General features: G+C 38.5%; 1 protein-coding gene across 1 annotated transcript in view; it reads right to left on the bottom strand.

Annotated features, from left to right (window-relative positions):
• LOC308702244 (phosphofurin acidic cluster sorting protein 2) overlaps nucleotides 1-18571 on the bottom strand; it is a 76160-nt gene that overhangs the window by 18210 nt on the left and 39379 nt on the right. The window contains exons 4-15 of the mRNA XM_081384926.1: nucleotides 18228-18317; nucleotides 15966-16091; nucleotides 14147-14309; nucleotides 13062-13153; nucleotides 12633-12716; nucleotides 11626-11685; nucleotides 9633-9781; nucleotides 7749-7842; nucleotides 7139-7225; nucleotides 4962-5083; nucleotides 1527-1659; nucleotides 1324-1428 (exon numbers count right to left, since the gene is read on the bottom strand). Coding sequence (XP_081241052.1) covers nucleotides 1324-1428; nucleotides 1527-1659; nucleotides 4962-5083; nucleotides 7139-7225; nucleotides 7749-7842; nucleotides 9633-9781; nucleotides 11626-11685; nucleotides 12633-12716; nucleotides 13062-13153; nucleotides 14147-14309; nucleotides 15966-16091; nucleotides 18228-18317 — 1305 coding nt within the window. The remainder of the gene's footprint in view (nucleotides 1-1323; nucleotides 1429-1526; nucleotides 1660-4961; nucleotides 5084-7138; nucleotides 7226-7748; nucleotides 7843-9632; nucleotides 9782-11625; nucleotides 11686-12632; nucleotides 12717-13061; nucleotides 13154-14146; nucleotides 14310-15965; nucleotides 16092-18227; nucleotides 18318-18571) is intronic.

Below are 18571 nucleotides of genomic sequence, written 5' to 3'. Positions count from 1 at the left end.
AATATGTGAAATAACTTGGATACCCCCAATATTAAATATGTTAAATGAATTAAATGGACACTAAATAGAACATCTTATTATTCTAAAACATTGTACACTAATCTACACTAGTTTAATGTTGCTGTGGGACAATGTGAGAGACACCTATTAACTTAAATATTAAAATATTATCACTACTATAATGGAACAACAAAACACAATCAATAGAACATTTAATATTTATTGCACAGACCATAACTGGCCAAGAATAAAGGCTAAAAATAAATCATGCTTCTTAAGAAATGTACCAAAAATAAATAAATAGTAATAAAAAAAATATACATACACTAGTGCATATAATTAAAATGATAAAACTCACACACCTTTACAACTGGTAGACATTCTGTATAGCCTACTTGAAGTATTTTCTTCCTCACAATAGTAAGTTTAACAAAAAGTGCTCTCAATATAATACTGAACAATGTACCAACATAAATAATAATAATAAAATATAACCTTTTGGGGGTTTATTTTTATAACCTACAGAGAACGTCATCATCAGAGGTTATTTTAGCCAAATTCTAGTCATGTTTGCCGCACGTGTGTTTGAACGTTCGAATGTGTTTGAATGTTTGAACGTTCCCTGCAGGTTATTTTGGAGTTTGTTATAAACTAATCAAAACATTGCATATGATGTATGCTACAGAGATTATTCTAATGCTGAAATGTGTAATTTATTTATAAATAAAGTATTTATGCTCGGACACATTCGGTCTCTGTCGTGCACTATCTAGCGCGTTCTCGGACACACTTGGTCTCTTTCGCGCACTATCGAGCGCGTTCTCGGACACATTCGGTCTCTCTCACGCACTGTCGAGTGCGCTCGCGGCATTCGCCTCGCTTATGTCCAGTCCGGCGCATCATAAACACACACACCAGAGAAAAAACTTTGCAGCTCATATGGTTGAGAGAGAGCCTACTCGGATGAAAACCGCTTCAGTGATCTCAATTATAGTAACGCCGCATTTTTATTGACAGTAACGGTAACGGCGTTGTAACGGAGGAAATAGTAATTAGTTTGATTACTCGTTACTGAAAAAAATAACGCCGTTAGTAACGCCGTTTATTTATAACGCCGTTATTCCCATCACTGCTCATTACACAATTTTAATTGTCAAGAACATGTACATATTGTTTTAAGGATGTTCCAGTATGTTAATTAGAAAACAAGTCCCAAATATATATATATATATAATATATATATATATATATATATATATATATATATATATATATATATATATATATATATATATAAAAAAACTCATGGTAGAAAACACGCACCTGCCCCTGCCAGTCTGTTGTGTTAATAAGGATGATATTCTCTGGCAGATGTTCGTCAGAGTTCAGGATCTGATTAAGCTGATCGTACACTGATTTCCTCGGGAGCTGCAACAAGAAGGACGTTGGGTCAGAAAACGAGAACTAATTTGTCTTTCAATATTTTCTTTGTTCTTCTACCGTCAGGCACAAACACTTACACAAACCTGTGTGATGAGTCTGGACTCTGGCGAGGTTTCGCTCTCGATGCTGCTGGTGCGGTCGCTCTGAGCTTTAGAGTTCTGCCTGTCCTTCATGGATGTGCTGCGCGGGCGCCGCTGGAGCTTAACTTCTGTTTTACTGGCCAGCCAACAAGGAGAGAGACATGTTACAACTGCTGGACGGAGAGCGTTCAGCACATCCCTAACCCTCAGATTTATTAGAGCTCCTGCAAGACTTTTTGGACTTAAAGGAGTAGTTCACTTCAGAATGTAAATTTCCTGATAATTTACTCTCCCCCACGTCATCCAAGATGTTCATGTCTCTTTCTTCAGTCAAAAAGAAGTTAAGGTTTTAAGGAAAACATTCCAGGATTGTTCTCCAAATAGTGACTTCAATGGGGTCCAACGGGTTGAAGGTCCAAATTGCAGTTTCAGTGCAGCTTCAAAGTCTCTACAAATAAACATTTATATACTTTTTAACCACAAATGCTCGTCGTCTTGCACTAGCTCTGCGATGCGCCATGCATTACGCAATCACGTTGAAATGACCAATCGTTTGTCTAGACAAGACCCTTATTCCTCGGCTGGGATCGAGTCGAGACCTTTGAAGTGGCACTGAACCTGACATCTGGACCTTCAAACCATTGATGACCGTTGAAGTAATCTAAAGAAAAATCTTGACTGAAGAAAGAAAGACATGAACATCTTGGATGACGTGGGGGTGAGTAAATAATCAGGAAATTTTAATTCTGAAGTGAACTAATCCTTTAAGCTGGAAAACCAAGCTAAATTCAGATGTGTCTTAGGCTGTGTTCACACTTGTAGTTCGGTTCTTTTGGTCCGGACCAAAAAAGAAAATGATAGCGTTAGGGTGTGTTCACACTTGGCATGTTTGGCTGGATTAAAACGAACCCCGGTGCGATTGCTCTGTTAGTGCGGTTCATCTGAATAAGTGTGAACGCTGCCATCTGAAGCGTGAGGTGAGTCTCTCTCCACTTACAAACGAACTCTGGTGCGGTTCGATTTAAATATGAATGCAACTCGGACCAAAGACATCGAAACAAACCAAAAACAGGATGTGATAAAAAGGACAGAATGCTCACACATATTGTTTTTTCTCGTCATAGTCGCCATGTTGCCCATCACAGTTCAGTACAGGATCAGAACCGCGTCTCCTCACTGCAGATCTTCATTTCTGTGTGTGACGGAGGGATTCCTGCCGCTGTTTTGACTCCTTTACACATTTTATAAGCTCTTCAAGAGTTCCCAGCTGGTCAGAGTGCCATCATATAGCTACGCACACACAACAAGTTCATTTAGCCCAGAACACTGCATCGCTTTGGATGTTCGATAAATTCCAGCGTGAAATAGACATAATAAAAGTCAACCAGTTGGGTTGTGAATGTATCCTTATGCCTTTAGTTTCTGTGTCTTTAGGTTCGGTGTTAAAATGCCAATGTGAACGCTAAGTGGACCAGGACTCAGAACCAAAGTTTCTATTACCGGACCAAACAAACCAAGCGAACCGAGAACCAAAGTTTCTATTACCGGACCAAACAAACCAAGCGAACCGAACTACAAGTGTGAACACAACCTTATTCAAATGAATCGCTCTAACAGAGCAATCACACCAGAGTTAATTTTAATCCAACCAAACCTGCCAAGTGCGAACACACCCTTAGATCATGGAAACTGGTTTCTAGATGGTCCAAACTGGTTTAGGTGGAATAAATGTAGAGTATTCAACTCATAGATGAAGGACGCTTGCTGCTTCCAGTTGTCTTTTCAGTCTGAACTAAGATCAGTAGCTCTATAATACACAGTTTGTGGCATGTTCTGCCTCCCGAGGCTCAACAGAAGAAGCTCAAAAGAGGCGAATCGTTGATGCGCTGCTGCGTTCCAGATTCACTAAAGTGTCTGTGAGCCCCTCGCTCGGGGACTGAGTCTTAATGAGCTCATTAGCCAATGCAAACACACACATATGCCATCTAACAGAGAACAACCGGCTAGAAAACGACATGGAAGAACAAATGTGATGGACCACTAGAGAAATATAACAGATGGCTGTTTCTTCAACTCAGCGCTTTCTGTCCTGTGGACTTTCAGAAAATAAACTTGCTTAAAACGTACTTTTCACAGCGTTTTTTTTTTCAAGTCAGCATGAAATGACAATTCACCCTGTCTATTTTCTAAATGCATGCTATTGAGCTTATTGTGAACAATTCACGAGTTATTTTTCATACAAAATGACGATGAAACGACTTCTCTCAGGTGATGCACGTAGGACTCTACAAGAAAAAGTCACTACAGGGGTTTGAAAAGTCACTAATCTAGTTGCTAAATTGGTTTCACTTAACGTCTAATGTATCTAGAAAAGATACTTAATTTGTCTACTAACGATGCTCACCTTTATCTTGGCAAAAAATGTTGGCCAGGGTAATTTGTGAAAACATTTATATATATTAATATAAATCATTTTCACAGAATAAATATTGGTTTATGTCTGTTTCACAGATTATTTAGATTTTTATAGTTTAAAAAAAAATAACTTTTTATGATTTTTTAGGACATGATTAAAGTCTAAACAATTAATTATTTTACATTTTTAATATTTAATAATTAAAATTTAAATTAATGATTATTTAATATTTAAAAAATATTTTAAAGGGTTAGTTCACCTCATTTTATTTCAAACCAATAAGACTTTAGTTCGTCTTCAAAACTGGTCATTTTCACAAAATGTTCGTGGCCCACAGAATATTTAGCTGTATGAATATCTGAACATGCAATATATCAAAAGAAACACGTTTATTTTTTATAAACACTTGAATGTGGGAAAGTTTAATTAAAAAAAATTAAAATTTTGAACAAAAATCTGAGAAAATCACGTTTTTATCAAAGATTACATCCAGATGGGATTCAGAACGGTGATCAAAACACAGATGGAGTAGATCGAGTCCATCAACACCCCCAAAGCTTCACAACCACCAAAACTGTGATGCTTCAGAAAGTTCATAAACACACTGAAAAAGTAAAAGAATCCAAGGCTTTTGAAGAGATATGATCGCTTTATATGACAGATTTAATGACGGCTTTTCTTCATATATAAACATTGATCAATGCACATGCATAGAGCATTTTAAATATGGTAAACAGAAGCAAACAAACCTAATCTGTATTTCGAAGATGAATGAAAGTCTTGCTTTGAGGGTGAGTGAATAATGACTTGAATCATTTTCGGGTGAACGACCCCTTAAATACACAGTAAATGAACCCCTGGCACATAAAATCGCCTGTAGTTACAGAAACATCCACGTGCGGGCACATCCGGAGGGACTATCTTTAATTCAGCGGTGAAGACTAGCGCCTACGGGGCTGTGTGAGAGGGTGTGATGTGAAACAGATGGAAAAGGAGAGCAGGAAGGCGAGAGTGTGTGTTACCTAGGCGACATGAGCGTCTGCGACTCGGTCTTGCAGAGTTTGCCCACCGTTCCTGCTAGCTTCTCAGCGCTGGCGTCCCAGCTCATGTTGGCGTCACATGTCGCCTCGTCCTCCACCAGCTCCTGCGCGCAGAGACAAACATCAGCCGGGAACATGCACCACTCTCTTCAAGGGCTCGCACGGCCACGGGAATCATCATGTTGCCGTGGAGACGGCCACTTAGCCACAAAGCAGAATCGTGGTGTGTCTGAAAGAGTGTGTGTGTGTGTGTGTGTGTGTGTGTGTGTGACTTCCACACACTAGATACTGTTATAACTGATTAAGTGTGTGACACAGACCGTAGCCTTGAATTATCAGCAGTCAGTGCACAAAAGCAGAAAAACAGCACAGCCCTCATGAAAGAAGGATGGAGCGCTGGATTCTGTCATTGTTTGAAGAAAATGTTTGTAATATGTTTGATGTATTGAGAAACTGTGGACCTGCAGCCCTGGCTTGTACAGGTGATTCATTGGGTCAACTAAACCTGCTTTACTGATGCTATTTTTTAACCTTTTAATGCGTTATTGACCGTGTTAACTTTGACAGCCCTAAATTCAACACAAGAGATTTCCGTCACACACAGTATGGGCCCTATCTTGCACCCAGCACAATTGACTGTACACCGACACATGTTTCATTCCTATTTTGCACCCGCGCACAGCGGACTTTTCCCTCCACAGACGCACGTCTGTAAATTAGGGAATGAACTTGTGCTCCCGGGGGCGGTCAGCGAAAAGACGAGGTGTATTCAAGCACAAACGTTCCCTGGTGCTATTTTGCAGTTTCAGAAAACAATTCCGCCACAGACCAGGAGAAAACTAGTCTAAAGTCAGTGGCGCGTTATTCAGACGCTATTTTAAGGGCGCATGCTTGGCCATAATGTAGCGTGTTCACAACGCACACACACTTTGCTTCTCTCATCTACACACAGACGCAGCAGTTTTCATTTTTGAAAATCATACATAATTACAAGGAAAAATATTCCACACGAGGGAAATCATTGTGGTGTCCATGGAGATGTGAAAAAATAGGCATAAATCTATCTTACACATTTACCCAAATTATCATACGCCTGTTTAACCGAAGCTAATCTGGGTGTGTTTCTCCATCCCCAATGTCACTGCTCTGTGTTTTACGGCCCTGACGAGAACGTCGGTCTCCTCGGCTGTGAACCGCTCCTGGCAAATCCGCCGTTATAATAGCAATCCGCCATGGAACAAGCGCGCCTGCTCTTAAAGGGAATGTGAGATGTCGCTCTGATTGGTTTATTTCACGTTACGCCCAAACCACACCTATGAGTAATGAAGCTACTTCAGACCAACACATTTTAGATTTGCGTCGGGCGCAAGAGTCATTTATCCCGCCGGTATAATAGCAACAGCGCCCGAGACTTGCATTTTGCGTTTGATACTTGCGTTTCAGATCGTTAAAATAGGGCCCTAAGAGTGTTTTTCCTAACCCTAACCCTTTTCCTCCTTTTGATTGACAGGATATAAACGACACTGATCATTGGTCGTTTTTAAACAATTGGTCAATGGCCGATTATATATTATATTATATTATATTATATTATATTATATTATATTATATTATATTATATTATATTATATTATATTATATTATATTATATTATATTATACTTTTACAAAACGCCTATGGGGAAAATATATAATATAAACATATATAAATATACACTGTAAAAGATAATCCTGTAAAGAACGGTAAACTACTGGCAACTGTGGTTGCCAGCATCATACTGTAAAAATACAGTGTGTTACTGTTTATGAAATGAACAGCTAAATACCGTTTTGTCAGCTACAGTGTAAAACTGTAATTTAACAGCATATAGCTGAAGCTGACAAAACGGTATTTAGCTGTTCATTTCATAAACAGTAACACACTGTATTTTTACAGTATGATGCTGGCAACCACAGTGGCCAGTAGTTTACCGTTCTTTACAGGATTATCTTTTACAGTGAATATAATGCATAAATATATACATATATAAAATTATACATTTTATAAATACATTATGTGCATAAATGATTAATTATTATTTTTCAGTACAGAACGCCTTAAACTAGCACCTCTGTGTGCCTAAAACGCTGTACATTATTAACACAGAAATCGTTACTGACCGCAGCAGCGGAGTCCAACACTGTCGGGTCATCCGGATACCGTCCACACACTGCTCTGTTCTTGTCCACTGTTAACAGATCACCAGTCTGCACACACACACACACACACACACACACACACGGTCATGCTTCATGGGAATAGGTGGTCACTCCTGAACTCTTTAGGTTCAGGTTCCTTTTGCATGGTAATAGAGACTTTATCAGTGTGAATTCGGACTGATTTGTGGCTCTACAGAAGAATATATCATCACTTGGATTATGTGTCTGTGTGTAAGAGTTTAAACATTGTCATACAAAAAAAAAAATCCTATGGAGACAATGAATGGGATTGCAATATTTTCTGATGAAGGCAAAAAGCACTTACTACGTATTTTGTCAAAATCGAGTCATGAGATAAATGGGTCTATTAGACTATGATCTGTCCATTAAGAGATGGATTTGGCTTGACTTTGCTCAGATTTAGAAAGAAAAAGTGTAAAAATGTGTATAAAATTGACCAAAATATAAAAATAAGGCATGTTTCTCAGTTTCAGTGTTGGCGTGTATTGTTTAGCCTTTGTAGGGCAGAATAATAGTATAATTGGAGTGCGTGTGTGTGTGTGAGACGTACAGTGGCGGGCGGCTCTCTCGGTTGGCTCTTCTGACTGTGCAAACTGCCGATCTCCGTCTGTGAGCTGGAGTGAGACATTCCCTCAAAGAACGGCCTTGAGTGGAAAACATACACACGTTTACAATATAAAAACACTCTAAGAGCCAAAAGCTGGGTTTCATGGTTAGCGATACAGTATCAGTCAAGTGTTTACACTGTCTGGAAGGCATTCATTTTCAGTGAGACAGTCAATGAGACAGTTGGCGATGCTCATTGAAATTGAAAATCTTATTCAAACACTTTCTCATTTTTAGCAACAAAATATATCCTAAGAGCTGGGTTTGAAGGCATCTAGAAGCAGGAACGGCCACTGCAACCAACAATACAGCGCGAGCTGAGGGAAAAATGTGAAAGTGGAAATAACTCTGGGAACAAGGTGGAAATTTGGAAATTGCTCTAAGCCAGCCAATCAGATGCGATTTTGAAAATCGCTTGCCATTTTTGTGTTTAATATGCATCACTATGATCAAAGACTTTAGATGTGCAAAGACGGGGCACTCATATTGCTATGAATGGGAGAAAGTGCAACGTGCAATATGGCGGAATAAGTCCCGCCTTCTGAATAAAAAAGCCAATCACCAATTGACCCTTCGCAAGGAGTTTGATTGACAGCCAATCTGACCAATCATAATCCACCGAATCTGCCATTTTTGTCCGACAAAGCAATCTGGAGAGTTAGTAGATTAATGTAGGAGGATTTGAACTTGAAAAACGGTGTGTACTGACGTCTTTCCTTCTGATGTTCATTCATGTTTATTTTATGCTATAAATGAACTAGAAGGAAGAGATGATCGGTTCACGAGCAGCTTTAACTGAGGCTCTAATACAGCTATCTGTCAGACACATTAAAGAGCCACAAAACGGTATTTATTGTTTAAATTTCGTTAATAAATGACCAAATTTGAAAGGTGAGACTTTGTTTTATATCAAAAGTACCCTGGTCTGTCCTGTCTGTATCCTGTCTATTTTTCACTGTGTGAGAACATGGTGTGGCGTGAGAGAGGCGTGGCTTGTCGGACATAGCAACAGTAACTAAAGGGGGCGGGTCTCTGCGAACGGTCAATTGGTAAACTAACTGTGCAATGCAAACGCACGCTTAGGACTGCAGATGCAGCCTGAACAATGCAGTTTTTTGTCATTATTTGAGCGTTTAGAAACAAAATTTCTGAGACAGTTGTTGTCAGATTTCATTGGGAATTTCAAATATGAAATTAAATCGAAAGATTGATGAACAGCTTTGGAGAATTTGATGTTTCCCCACTCAGTAAGATAGGAGCTGCACTTGCATGACTGAAACAGCTGCCCGAGAGGGGGAAACAAAGCTTTTCCAAACTTTTAATCAATTTCTTCACAAAATTATTCACTGTTTGGAAGCGGTGGAAACGCCACATGCTGGTGACGCCTGCTGGTCAGAACAGTGTACAGAATTTATAATTTTTGTCAAATTGTCGGGCTTTTTTTTGTTTATTTTATGTAGAGCTTGGTCAATCATACCATTAAGAGACTTTTAACTACAACTCATCATGTTTATTATAAAAATGTGTCTACAAATGTATAAAACTGATCTGAGATCAGGTAAAAATCATAAAGACACTGGATCATGGGTTCAAGGAGATCATCGCCCCCCTAGTGGCGAACCATATCAAAACACTTCAAAACCGTAATGACATAACAAAGCCACGTTTCCAGAAACCACGTAACTTTGACAGTTTGATACGCGCACTGAATCACTGGTTCTGAAAAAATGATTAGCAAAAGGTTTTGAAGCGGCTTTCGAAGGCGACGAGAGTCGTTTCAAAGATGGCCGCCGTGTGAAATGACTTTGCTTTGACTCATGGCTCTTACTTTAGTTTGGGTTTGGGAGTGCTGAGAAGACTCTCGTTGTCCTCCATCTCTGGGCCGCTGTCGCTCTGGTTATAGACCTCCAGACTGTCATACAGGAGATCCAGATCTTCAACCTCCTGCGTTTGATCAACCGGATCAGAGTCCAATACCTTTTGAAGCCAGCACAACAAAAGCTAAATGTAGATATGTATAAAAATGTAAATCTCAGCTACACACAAAAAAATCTGTTTTTTATATTATAATAAGTAATGAAAAATGATTAGAATAGCTTAATGAAATTATTTGTGTGGGAAAATGTGAATATTCGTCGTGAGATTCACCCATTTAAAAAAGAAACAACAACATGTACCGAAAGAGCGAAGACATTGAATGCAACCTTTCTCAGCCTGAATTTTCACAGGACAGGACAATCACCAGTAATGACCCATTCATACTATAAAAAGCTTCTCCTCGGGCAGCTGAGACTAAAAGACAGAAAGAAGTTCCTTGTGGAAAAGAAAACAAAAGACGCACAAAGTGGAAGAGAGATGTGAAATCTTAATCCTAATAATGAGAATTTACTAGAAATTACACTATTTTGCTTCTTTTCCAGGATGATAAAAAGTTGTTCAACAAACAGGTTAGTTCATAGCTGATCCATTCATCCTTCAGTGGACAATCTACGTTCCAGGAATTTAAAGTCTTAGAATCTGTCAGACTTTACGTTAGCATTGTTTTGCAACACTTATCAAATCAATGCCGTTGTGTGTTTTGCCGTGCTACGAATGGTGGTCATTTATTTCTCAATAATAATAAAAAAGAAACTACTTTAACTACTTCCCAACAGGAAAGCTGTGATTGGAAACTCCCCAAAGTCATTGTTTTCCTTAGGTTTATGTCACAGGTGTTTTGAAATATGTTACACATTTGAGACACACCCAAAGGCTGTGTCTGAAATCGCCCCCTATACCCTTACATTGGCACTATTTCAGGGAACAGCCATTTATAGTGGTGTGCGAAACCATAGTTGACGTTATTGAGTGCACTCATTCAATCCCACAATGCACCGCAGTAACGAGTTTACAAGCGATGTACACTTAATGGCCACTTAACGTCTGACCAGAAGATGGCGCCACAACTGAATCATCCATCCATCCATTACAAACCGCTGGTCCAATGTGGCTACAGCGTAATATCATACAGGTATAGCATCCTTTTTAATTGGTTATTAAATTGTCTAATTAAGGTTTACACATGCTAGTTTCCATAGCAGAGTTCAGGATAAATGTTTTCATTACTACAGTTTGCTAAGTTTCAAATGATTATTAAACAGCTCAAACTATGCAAAAGCGGCAATTCACTCACTCGTGTTCATTCACTGCTTCAAGTGGACTGTTAGTGGAGTGATGTAGGGAATGGTGAATGAGGGTATAGGAGGTGATTTAGGACACAGTCAAAGTGAGCTATTGAACTGACAAGCCCATGTTGGCAATGCTACTCCGGGGAACTGCCAATGCAACAAATCTGTGTCATCACCCTGAATCAGGAAGTTGCTGGACTGATAGCCAAATAAATCTGGATTATTTCCTGTAGGGCTTGGATAACCGAGTCAAGGCAAGGGAACATGAAGTCAAAGAGTCAAACAGCTACCAACTAACAAGCTTAGACTCTAACAATGAGACTGTAAAGCTGCTTAAATCTTGCCTGTGGGCTATATAAGCATGTGTGACCTAAGTCATCATGGCCTCATGTGTCCTCTCAGAGCTAAACAGTCAGTTTAGTTTTAGAAGAGATCTATCGCATCTTACACTGCAAAAATCAGAGCTCCTCTCACATTTCAGCGACTAGATCAATCATTGCCAAGCCCCAGGACTCTTTTTATAAAGGTTGAATTTCATGGCTGAAGTGATTTTTGTGATACAAAGTACAGAGTAGAGAGTGGAAAGAGCAGAACTTCAGGCAAACATGTTTTCCTCTCTCTTGTAACTTATAAAAGACAAGAAGAAAATCTCACCTCATCAGATACTTTGAATCTCTTCAGGAGAGCAACAAACTTCTGCTTGAAATTGGGTTGCTACAGAGAGATTGAGAGAATACGTCATCAAAAACGTCTGGGCTGCGACTGTTCAATGCAATCAAGTTCACAGTTACAAAGAAGTATGGTACATAAAACAGTAAAATTATGGTACTTTTTAAAAAAAAATAGGTCAAAGCAAAAGACAAAACGAAAAATATCTTGGTCACACTGTATATTGTGTCTTTAACTACTATCTACTTGCATCAAAAAACTGTTAGGTGCAACAAACTCATAGTGTTCATGCTTTATTGCAAAATAGCTTTGCTGGTAAGGTGTGGTTATAAGGAAGTCGGTTTAAAGGTGGGTGGAGTAGATTCAACAGTATACAGTAGTGAAATGTATCAATGATTCATTTAAATATGAGTGCATAGCAGTTGTAGACACTTAATATAAAGTGGGTCTCAGTTTTCCATAATGTGTTTCAGGATGGCAGGAGTGGAATGAAATCTACATTAGTGTTGTTCTAGTTTATCCTGGGTTAACACTTGTGTTCCTAATTGTGAGCTTATTTCAAGAGGATTAGAACATCACCTTCTATGACCTTCTGTGAACTAGATAACACCGAACCAAACACATAAGGACACAAAGCCAATCTGTCTCCGTTTCTATCTGAAGTGACTTGTGTCAAGACAATAATTCCAGGATAATAGACTGGGTCATTTAACAGTATTGCTGTGACAATGAAGAATTCATTGTGTGTTGATGAATTTGCTAGCGCTCAACCAGCATGAATTTTGTAATGGCAAGATATGCAGATACCAGTAGAGAAGAATAGTGTGGTCAATATGATATGATACAATACATAATACAACTGAATCATATCAGTTAGCAGAACGGATATCCAAAGACTTTTTACAAATGGTGTTCCTCAGGGCTCGATTCTGGGTCCGATCATTTTCTGCAAAGCGTTCATTAAAGTGCAGAGGGAGTTGATCTGTACATACCCGGGTCATAGATGTAGTTCTAATCATTTTCCTTCTAGATTTTTTGGGCTTCCGCTGAACATCATCATCCTCATCATAAAGGTCCTAAAACAGAATTTCAGGAAATTTCGATAGATTTTATTAGGTGGCGATCCTTTCTAAAGATACAAGGGGGAATTCATTAACTAATATTCACAATCTTATTCACTGATGACCCAGTCACCAGTCTCTAAACAATGCTATCAGCGGATGCAATTCATTTTTAGCAAATTCTTCCCACACAGTTTTATTTCGAAATTAACATGCAAACTAATTAATGGCGCAAACTAACACCAACAAGACCAATGATATTGACCCACTAAATCATGGAATTAAGTAGAAATTTCACCCCTTTTTAAAAATGTAGGGCTTTCTTAGAACAATGATAAAAACATGCTAGCTCCTCCTGACCTGGCCTTGAACAGCGTCATCGCTCGCCTCCTGCTCTGATGAGTAACTATCGTCGTCATCTTCAGAATAGTTATCCATATCTGGAGAACGGTCTGCAAAGAGACAGAGGCATTTAATGACCCCATGACATTTTATTGCAGCAAAGGCCTCAAGACACACAGCACCATCTGACCAACAGAAAAATCCAAAGCATTAAAATGATTATTTCAAAACACGCAGCAATTTTATAGCTCCAATTTGAGAACACTTGAGCTGCTAAAGCAACTTTCCCTTTTAATGCACCGCAGCATCAGTCACTTTCGCTTTGTGTGTGTTTAAAGAGGATGGATGGGAGGATGTTTGGTGGGAGAGAGAGAGAGTTTCCGGGGGACGTTTATCTTTATCGCACTTAATGCACTCAAACTGCTCATTAGCATCTTATGGTCAATGTAATGACTGAACGTAAACAAAGCTAATCACTGATGGAATAATGTAACTGGATACACAGGGTGGTTTGGTGTAGTGGTTAAAGATCTGGCCTTTATGTTCCCTTCCTTCTCACTAAGATGCGGTCACATTTGTGAAATTTTGGCGAGCAAGAAAGGTCCATTGTCTGTTGTCTCCAAAATCTCCATTGGAAAATCGGTAACCCTTTACAATAAGGTTCATTAGTTAACATTAGTTCATGTATTTACTGTACTAACAATGAGCAATGCATTTGTTACAGTACTTATTAATCTTTGTTAATGTTAGTTGATAAAAACACAGCTGTTCATTGTTTGTTCATGTTAGTTCACAGTGCATTAACTAACGTTAACAAACACAACCTTTGATTTTAATGACGTCTTAGTAAATGTTGAAATTCATATTAACTAACATTAATCAATGCTGTAGAAGTATTATTCAATCTTAGTTCATTTTAGCTAAGGTAGTTCACTAATGAACCTTATTGTAAAGTGTTACCGGAAAATCTTTCACCCTCACATGAATTCATGATTGTGTGGATTCCTGAAATCCTATTGGATTTCGCCAATGACAACACTAATTGTGACACACATTTCGCGTCTTTTTCTATTTTAATACATTGATCCATCAGTGCGAGTCACCTGAAGCTTTGGCCTTTGTCTCTGGCTGGCCACTGCCGTCCTCCGGGTCGATAGGTTGACTGGACAGTGAATAAACACTGAGCTCTGCTGCACGCACCGGTGCTTCCTTCACGTTACTGTGGAGTCCTAAAATCTGGCCTCCATCTGTCGGGTGCTGCATCACCTTTAAACACAAACACTCTGAAATAAGTGACACGCCAACAGAGGCATCTGAATATGTAGCCTTCTTGTCCTTGTTTTTCAGTTTCAACCACGACTCCTCTTCATCTGACAGCCTCAGTTTTGGTCTGTTTCAAGGTTGGCATTCCTCCTCGAACTCTTGGGCTGATGGATCGCCCCCTGAGGTTTTCTATGGCGAGTCTCTCCTGAATATGATTAGCGCTGGAATCTCAGCAGAGAGGAGTTTGGAATTTGTGGGGGTGAAACTGCAGAGAATAACTTTCAGAAAGCTTCACAGATGAATATAACGTACCAGTAGGTCTACGCTCACATAAAGGCCCCACTCCTAACACTCCTAAATAACAGACCTCTTTAAGAGTATCAGTCATGAAACAAAAGAACAAGAAGAAATACAGTAGTGGCTAATGATTCTGAACATGAGTTGAGAGAAGAGAAGAGAAGAGAAGAGAAGAGAAGAGAAGAGAAGAGAAGGAAAATGTTGCACTCACTTTGCACTTACTTCTATGTAGCAATGAATATCCATCCAATCGTTCAGAGAACTCAATCATATTTGCATTTTAATGAGTTAGCAAACTGATTCTTTCTCACCCTTCGCAAAATCTATTGGTTTACAGTAAACCTGTGGCTAAAGGTTTCTATTGCAACATTTATAATGATGAAGTTGCAATTTAGTACATTTAAAATATATTAGCTTTAAATGGAATGTTGAATAACACAATACAGTTAAAATTATAATCATAATTATAATCATTTTCATGTGCATTAGTATGCTAATTTGACATTATTACAAGTGCAGTTTTTAAAAGTGTACTTAAGTGTGTTCAGAAACATAGTCATGAAAGTGGCTCTCTTAAGTGGCCTTTTATTTCATTAATATTATATCATCTGCAAGTACAAAAAATTTAATTAGCTGAACTTTAGAGTGCTTTTTTCACCCACTTAAGGACTTAAGTTCATCTCTGTATGTAATTTCATAATTACACATATATATATATACATACATACATACATACATACATATATATATACATATAAACTAAAATTAAATTTGTACGGAAAATGTCACGTAGGATGAACTTTAATTAATTTAAGGAAGCAAATTTAAGGTTAATTGGGTTAATTGGGAAGCAAAACAAAAGATAATTAAAACATAACGATTTAAAAGTGTACTTAAGTGTTTAGAAACATAGTCATGAAAGTGTACTCTCTAAATGTATGGCCTTTTATTTCATTAATATTATATTATCTGCAAGTACAGTTTAAAAATAAATATTTATTTTAAATACACATTGCATTCAAGATGATTAACTGCACTTCTTTTTCACGAGGGGTGGCAAATATAACTATCTGCCACTACAGCCAAACAGCACTGTGGTGAGTCTATGCAGAGTGTAAATATCAGCCATTACTGTCAAAGAGCTGGCAGACCAATGGCAATGTTTCACTACTAAGCTATCAGTGCATATGGCTTCTTTAATGTGTGATGTGAGAGTATCGACATATTGACCTCACATGAAAGCTGTGAGTATGTGCCAGTTTTACTACTGGTAAAGAAGGGTCAGATTATAAAGGTCACAGTCTGTCTGACACAAGTTTCAATGAACTGGACACCGGGCTCGAGTGATTCATTTGTCCGTACCTCAGCCATATTAATAACACCGACAGCCAGCGTCTTGTAGCCCAGAATAGTTCTGTTTTTATAGCGTTTCCTCCTTTGAAGCATGATCTGCAGCCGGTTGGCATCTCTCTTCAGGAAATGTGGGTACTAAAGAAAGGAAGTACGACAGTACAACAGCGATTTGGTGCATATTGTTGCTTCGCATTACATCATTTTCATCAGCAACAATGTGACAATGCTAGCACACACACTTTATTTGATGAAATCTTATATTTCCTGTCAAAACAACTCTTAAGAGCGACCTGAACCGAGAAAGGGTTCTTGGAAGAAACAAAGGGAAAGTGGTAAGGAAGTAAACACTTCATGCAAAGACTGCGGAGTACTTAAAGGTAAAAGCTTTCAGAGGAAATTATATTTTTCTGCATAAATGTAATAGAATGTTTTAAGTAATTAATACATTCTTAAACATTTTCTCTGTTAAAAATGCAACTAGAAAGGGATGCGTAGTAAAAAAAACTAAATAGAATCAAAATGATACATGAAAATATGCATATTTTTGTGGACAAATTATATTTACATACATAAAAACTATTTAAAACAATTTCCAAAGTAAAGGTAGTCTGACTTGATTTCTTTTTCAATTACAGTCATGTACACTGCAACAAAACAAAAATTTCTACTTTTTATGTTTTCCTACATGTAAGACCTTTTATATTCCGTTATATTTTAGCCTTTATTATTGCCATTTGAAGCAATAGCCGGAAGTGACAGGAGAAGAGAGGAGAAAAGGGAAAGGAATCACAAGCTGGGACTTCAAGGGTAAATGATGAAAAGATGAAAGTAAATGATGACAGAATTTACATTTTTGGGTGAAGTAACCCTTTAAGGGGCCAAGCACAAAGAGGGCACGATAAGTCACGCCAGCATGGCTGGAAGCATCAGGCCAACTGCAACAATGAGCAATTAAAGACATTTTAAGATGATTTTAGGCAAAATGCCTCAAAATCATAGATACAGTCACTAGTAATATGATTTAATGGTTTATATTTTTCGACCAATAGGTGGCGCTGTGACCAAACTGATGTGGTGTGGTCAGAGTGAGGTGACAATGATACATGCAAAGTTATGTCAATATGCCAAAGCATTGCAAAGACAAAGCTTCAGAGTCGATGGCATGGTCTGAAGATGATACGAAATCGATTTTGGTGAAAATCGGACCAACGGTCCAAGGAGTTTGAAAAAGTAGGTTTTTAAAGAAAATCAAAATGGCGGACAGGAAGTTCGGCCGACTGACAAAATTGGTGTCTGTGCAGGTAGCCTCAGGTCATGGTTTTCAGAACACACACCAAGTTTGGTCAGAATATGCTAAAGCGTTGTGGAGATATATCCTCACGTTCATTTTCGCGGGCTCTTCATCAAAATCATTTGCGCAAAATTATTAGCATAAACGTAAGTGCAACTTTGAACAGTTGGTGGCACTAGAGAGATTGATTTAGAGACTCCAAATTTGCTATAGTGACAGTTCAGACTGTCCTCTATTTGTGTGCCAAATTTCACAACTTTCCCGCAAGCTTTCTATGGGCTACCATAGACTTCCAGAGTGGAAGAAAGAAAAAAACGTAAGAAGAAGAAGGAGAAGAAGAACGGATACAATAGGTGCTTTGGCTCCTAATTAATTTGTAATAATTAATCACATATACAAGTCTTATTTCAATTAATTTATCATCCATAACAAGTTCATTGACTAAATTCAGTTTTTATTACCTATACATTTAAGTGATGCACATATTCAGATCACGTGACCTTCCATAACGGCCACATAATAGACACACACACCTAGTCCCGTCCAAATTGGCTCATGAAATCACAGATGTACTCTATTTATAAATGAAACTCAAGGAAAGCAAATCCTGTGGGAATAGGGCTTAAAGTGTTAGTTCACCCAAAACTGAGAAATCCATCTTCATTTACTCTCATGTCGTTCCAAATCCGCAAGACTTTTTTTTCATCTTGGAAACACAAATGAAGATATTTTTAATGAAATCTGAGAGATTTCAGTCCCTCTATTAAAAGTCAATTCACCCACAACTTTCATAAAGATATCGTAAAATGATCCAAGTCTTCTGAAGAGACATGGTTGCTTTAACTGATGAACTTTTGTTCACGCATAAACACTGATCAGTGGTGGTGCGTCAGATATGGTAAACCGAAGCTCAACTGCACTCTCTTGTTGTGTCAGACACACACACACACACACACACACACAGTCTCAGACAGCTGTACCTGCAGGGAGAAGGTGAGCTCCAGGTCTGTCTCCATCAGCCCGCTGGGTGGGAGCATGTACTCATTCGACCTCAGGATGCGTTTTGAGCCCTGAGAACAAGGAGAGACACGCATTCTCATTAAACATCACTTAAGAAACTCCTGCGAATCAAAGCAAATAAACCTACGCAGTGAATGTGACGTCACTGAATACTGCCCGATGCTTGCAAACTGAAATGTTGCCCGTATGGTTCGACAGCGAAAGCAGAAAACAAGACAGAAAATGAGTCAGTCACACTGAATGTGTTGAATCGTTTCAGTTACTGTCCGTTCGGCTTCTCTGCACATCTGAGAGGCGAGTCACG

The sequence above is a fragment of the Scardinius erythrophthalmus genome (genome assembly GCF_964197995.2).
Source record: "Scardinius erythrophthalmus genome assembly, chromosome: 14".
NCBI classification, from domain to species: Eukaryota; Metazoa; Chordata; class Actinopteri; order Cypriniformes; family Leuciscidae; genus Scardinius; species Scardinius erythrophthalmus.
The sequence above is the reverse complement of the archived record's forward strand: the minus strand, read 5'-3'. Positions and strand labels throughout refer to the sequence as shown.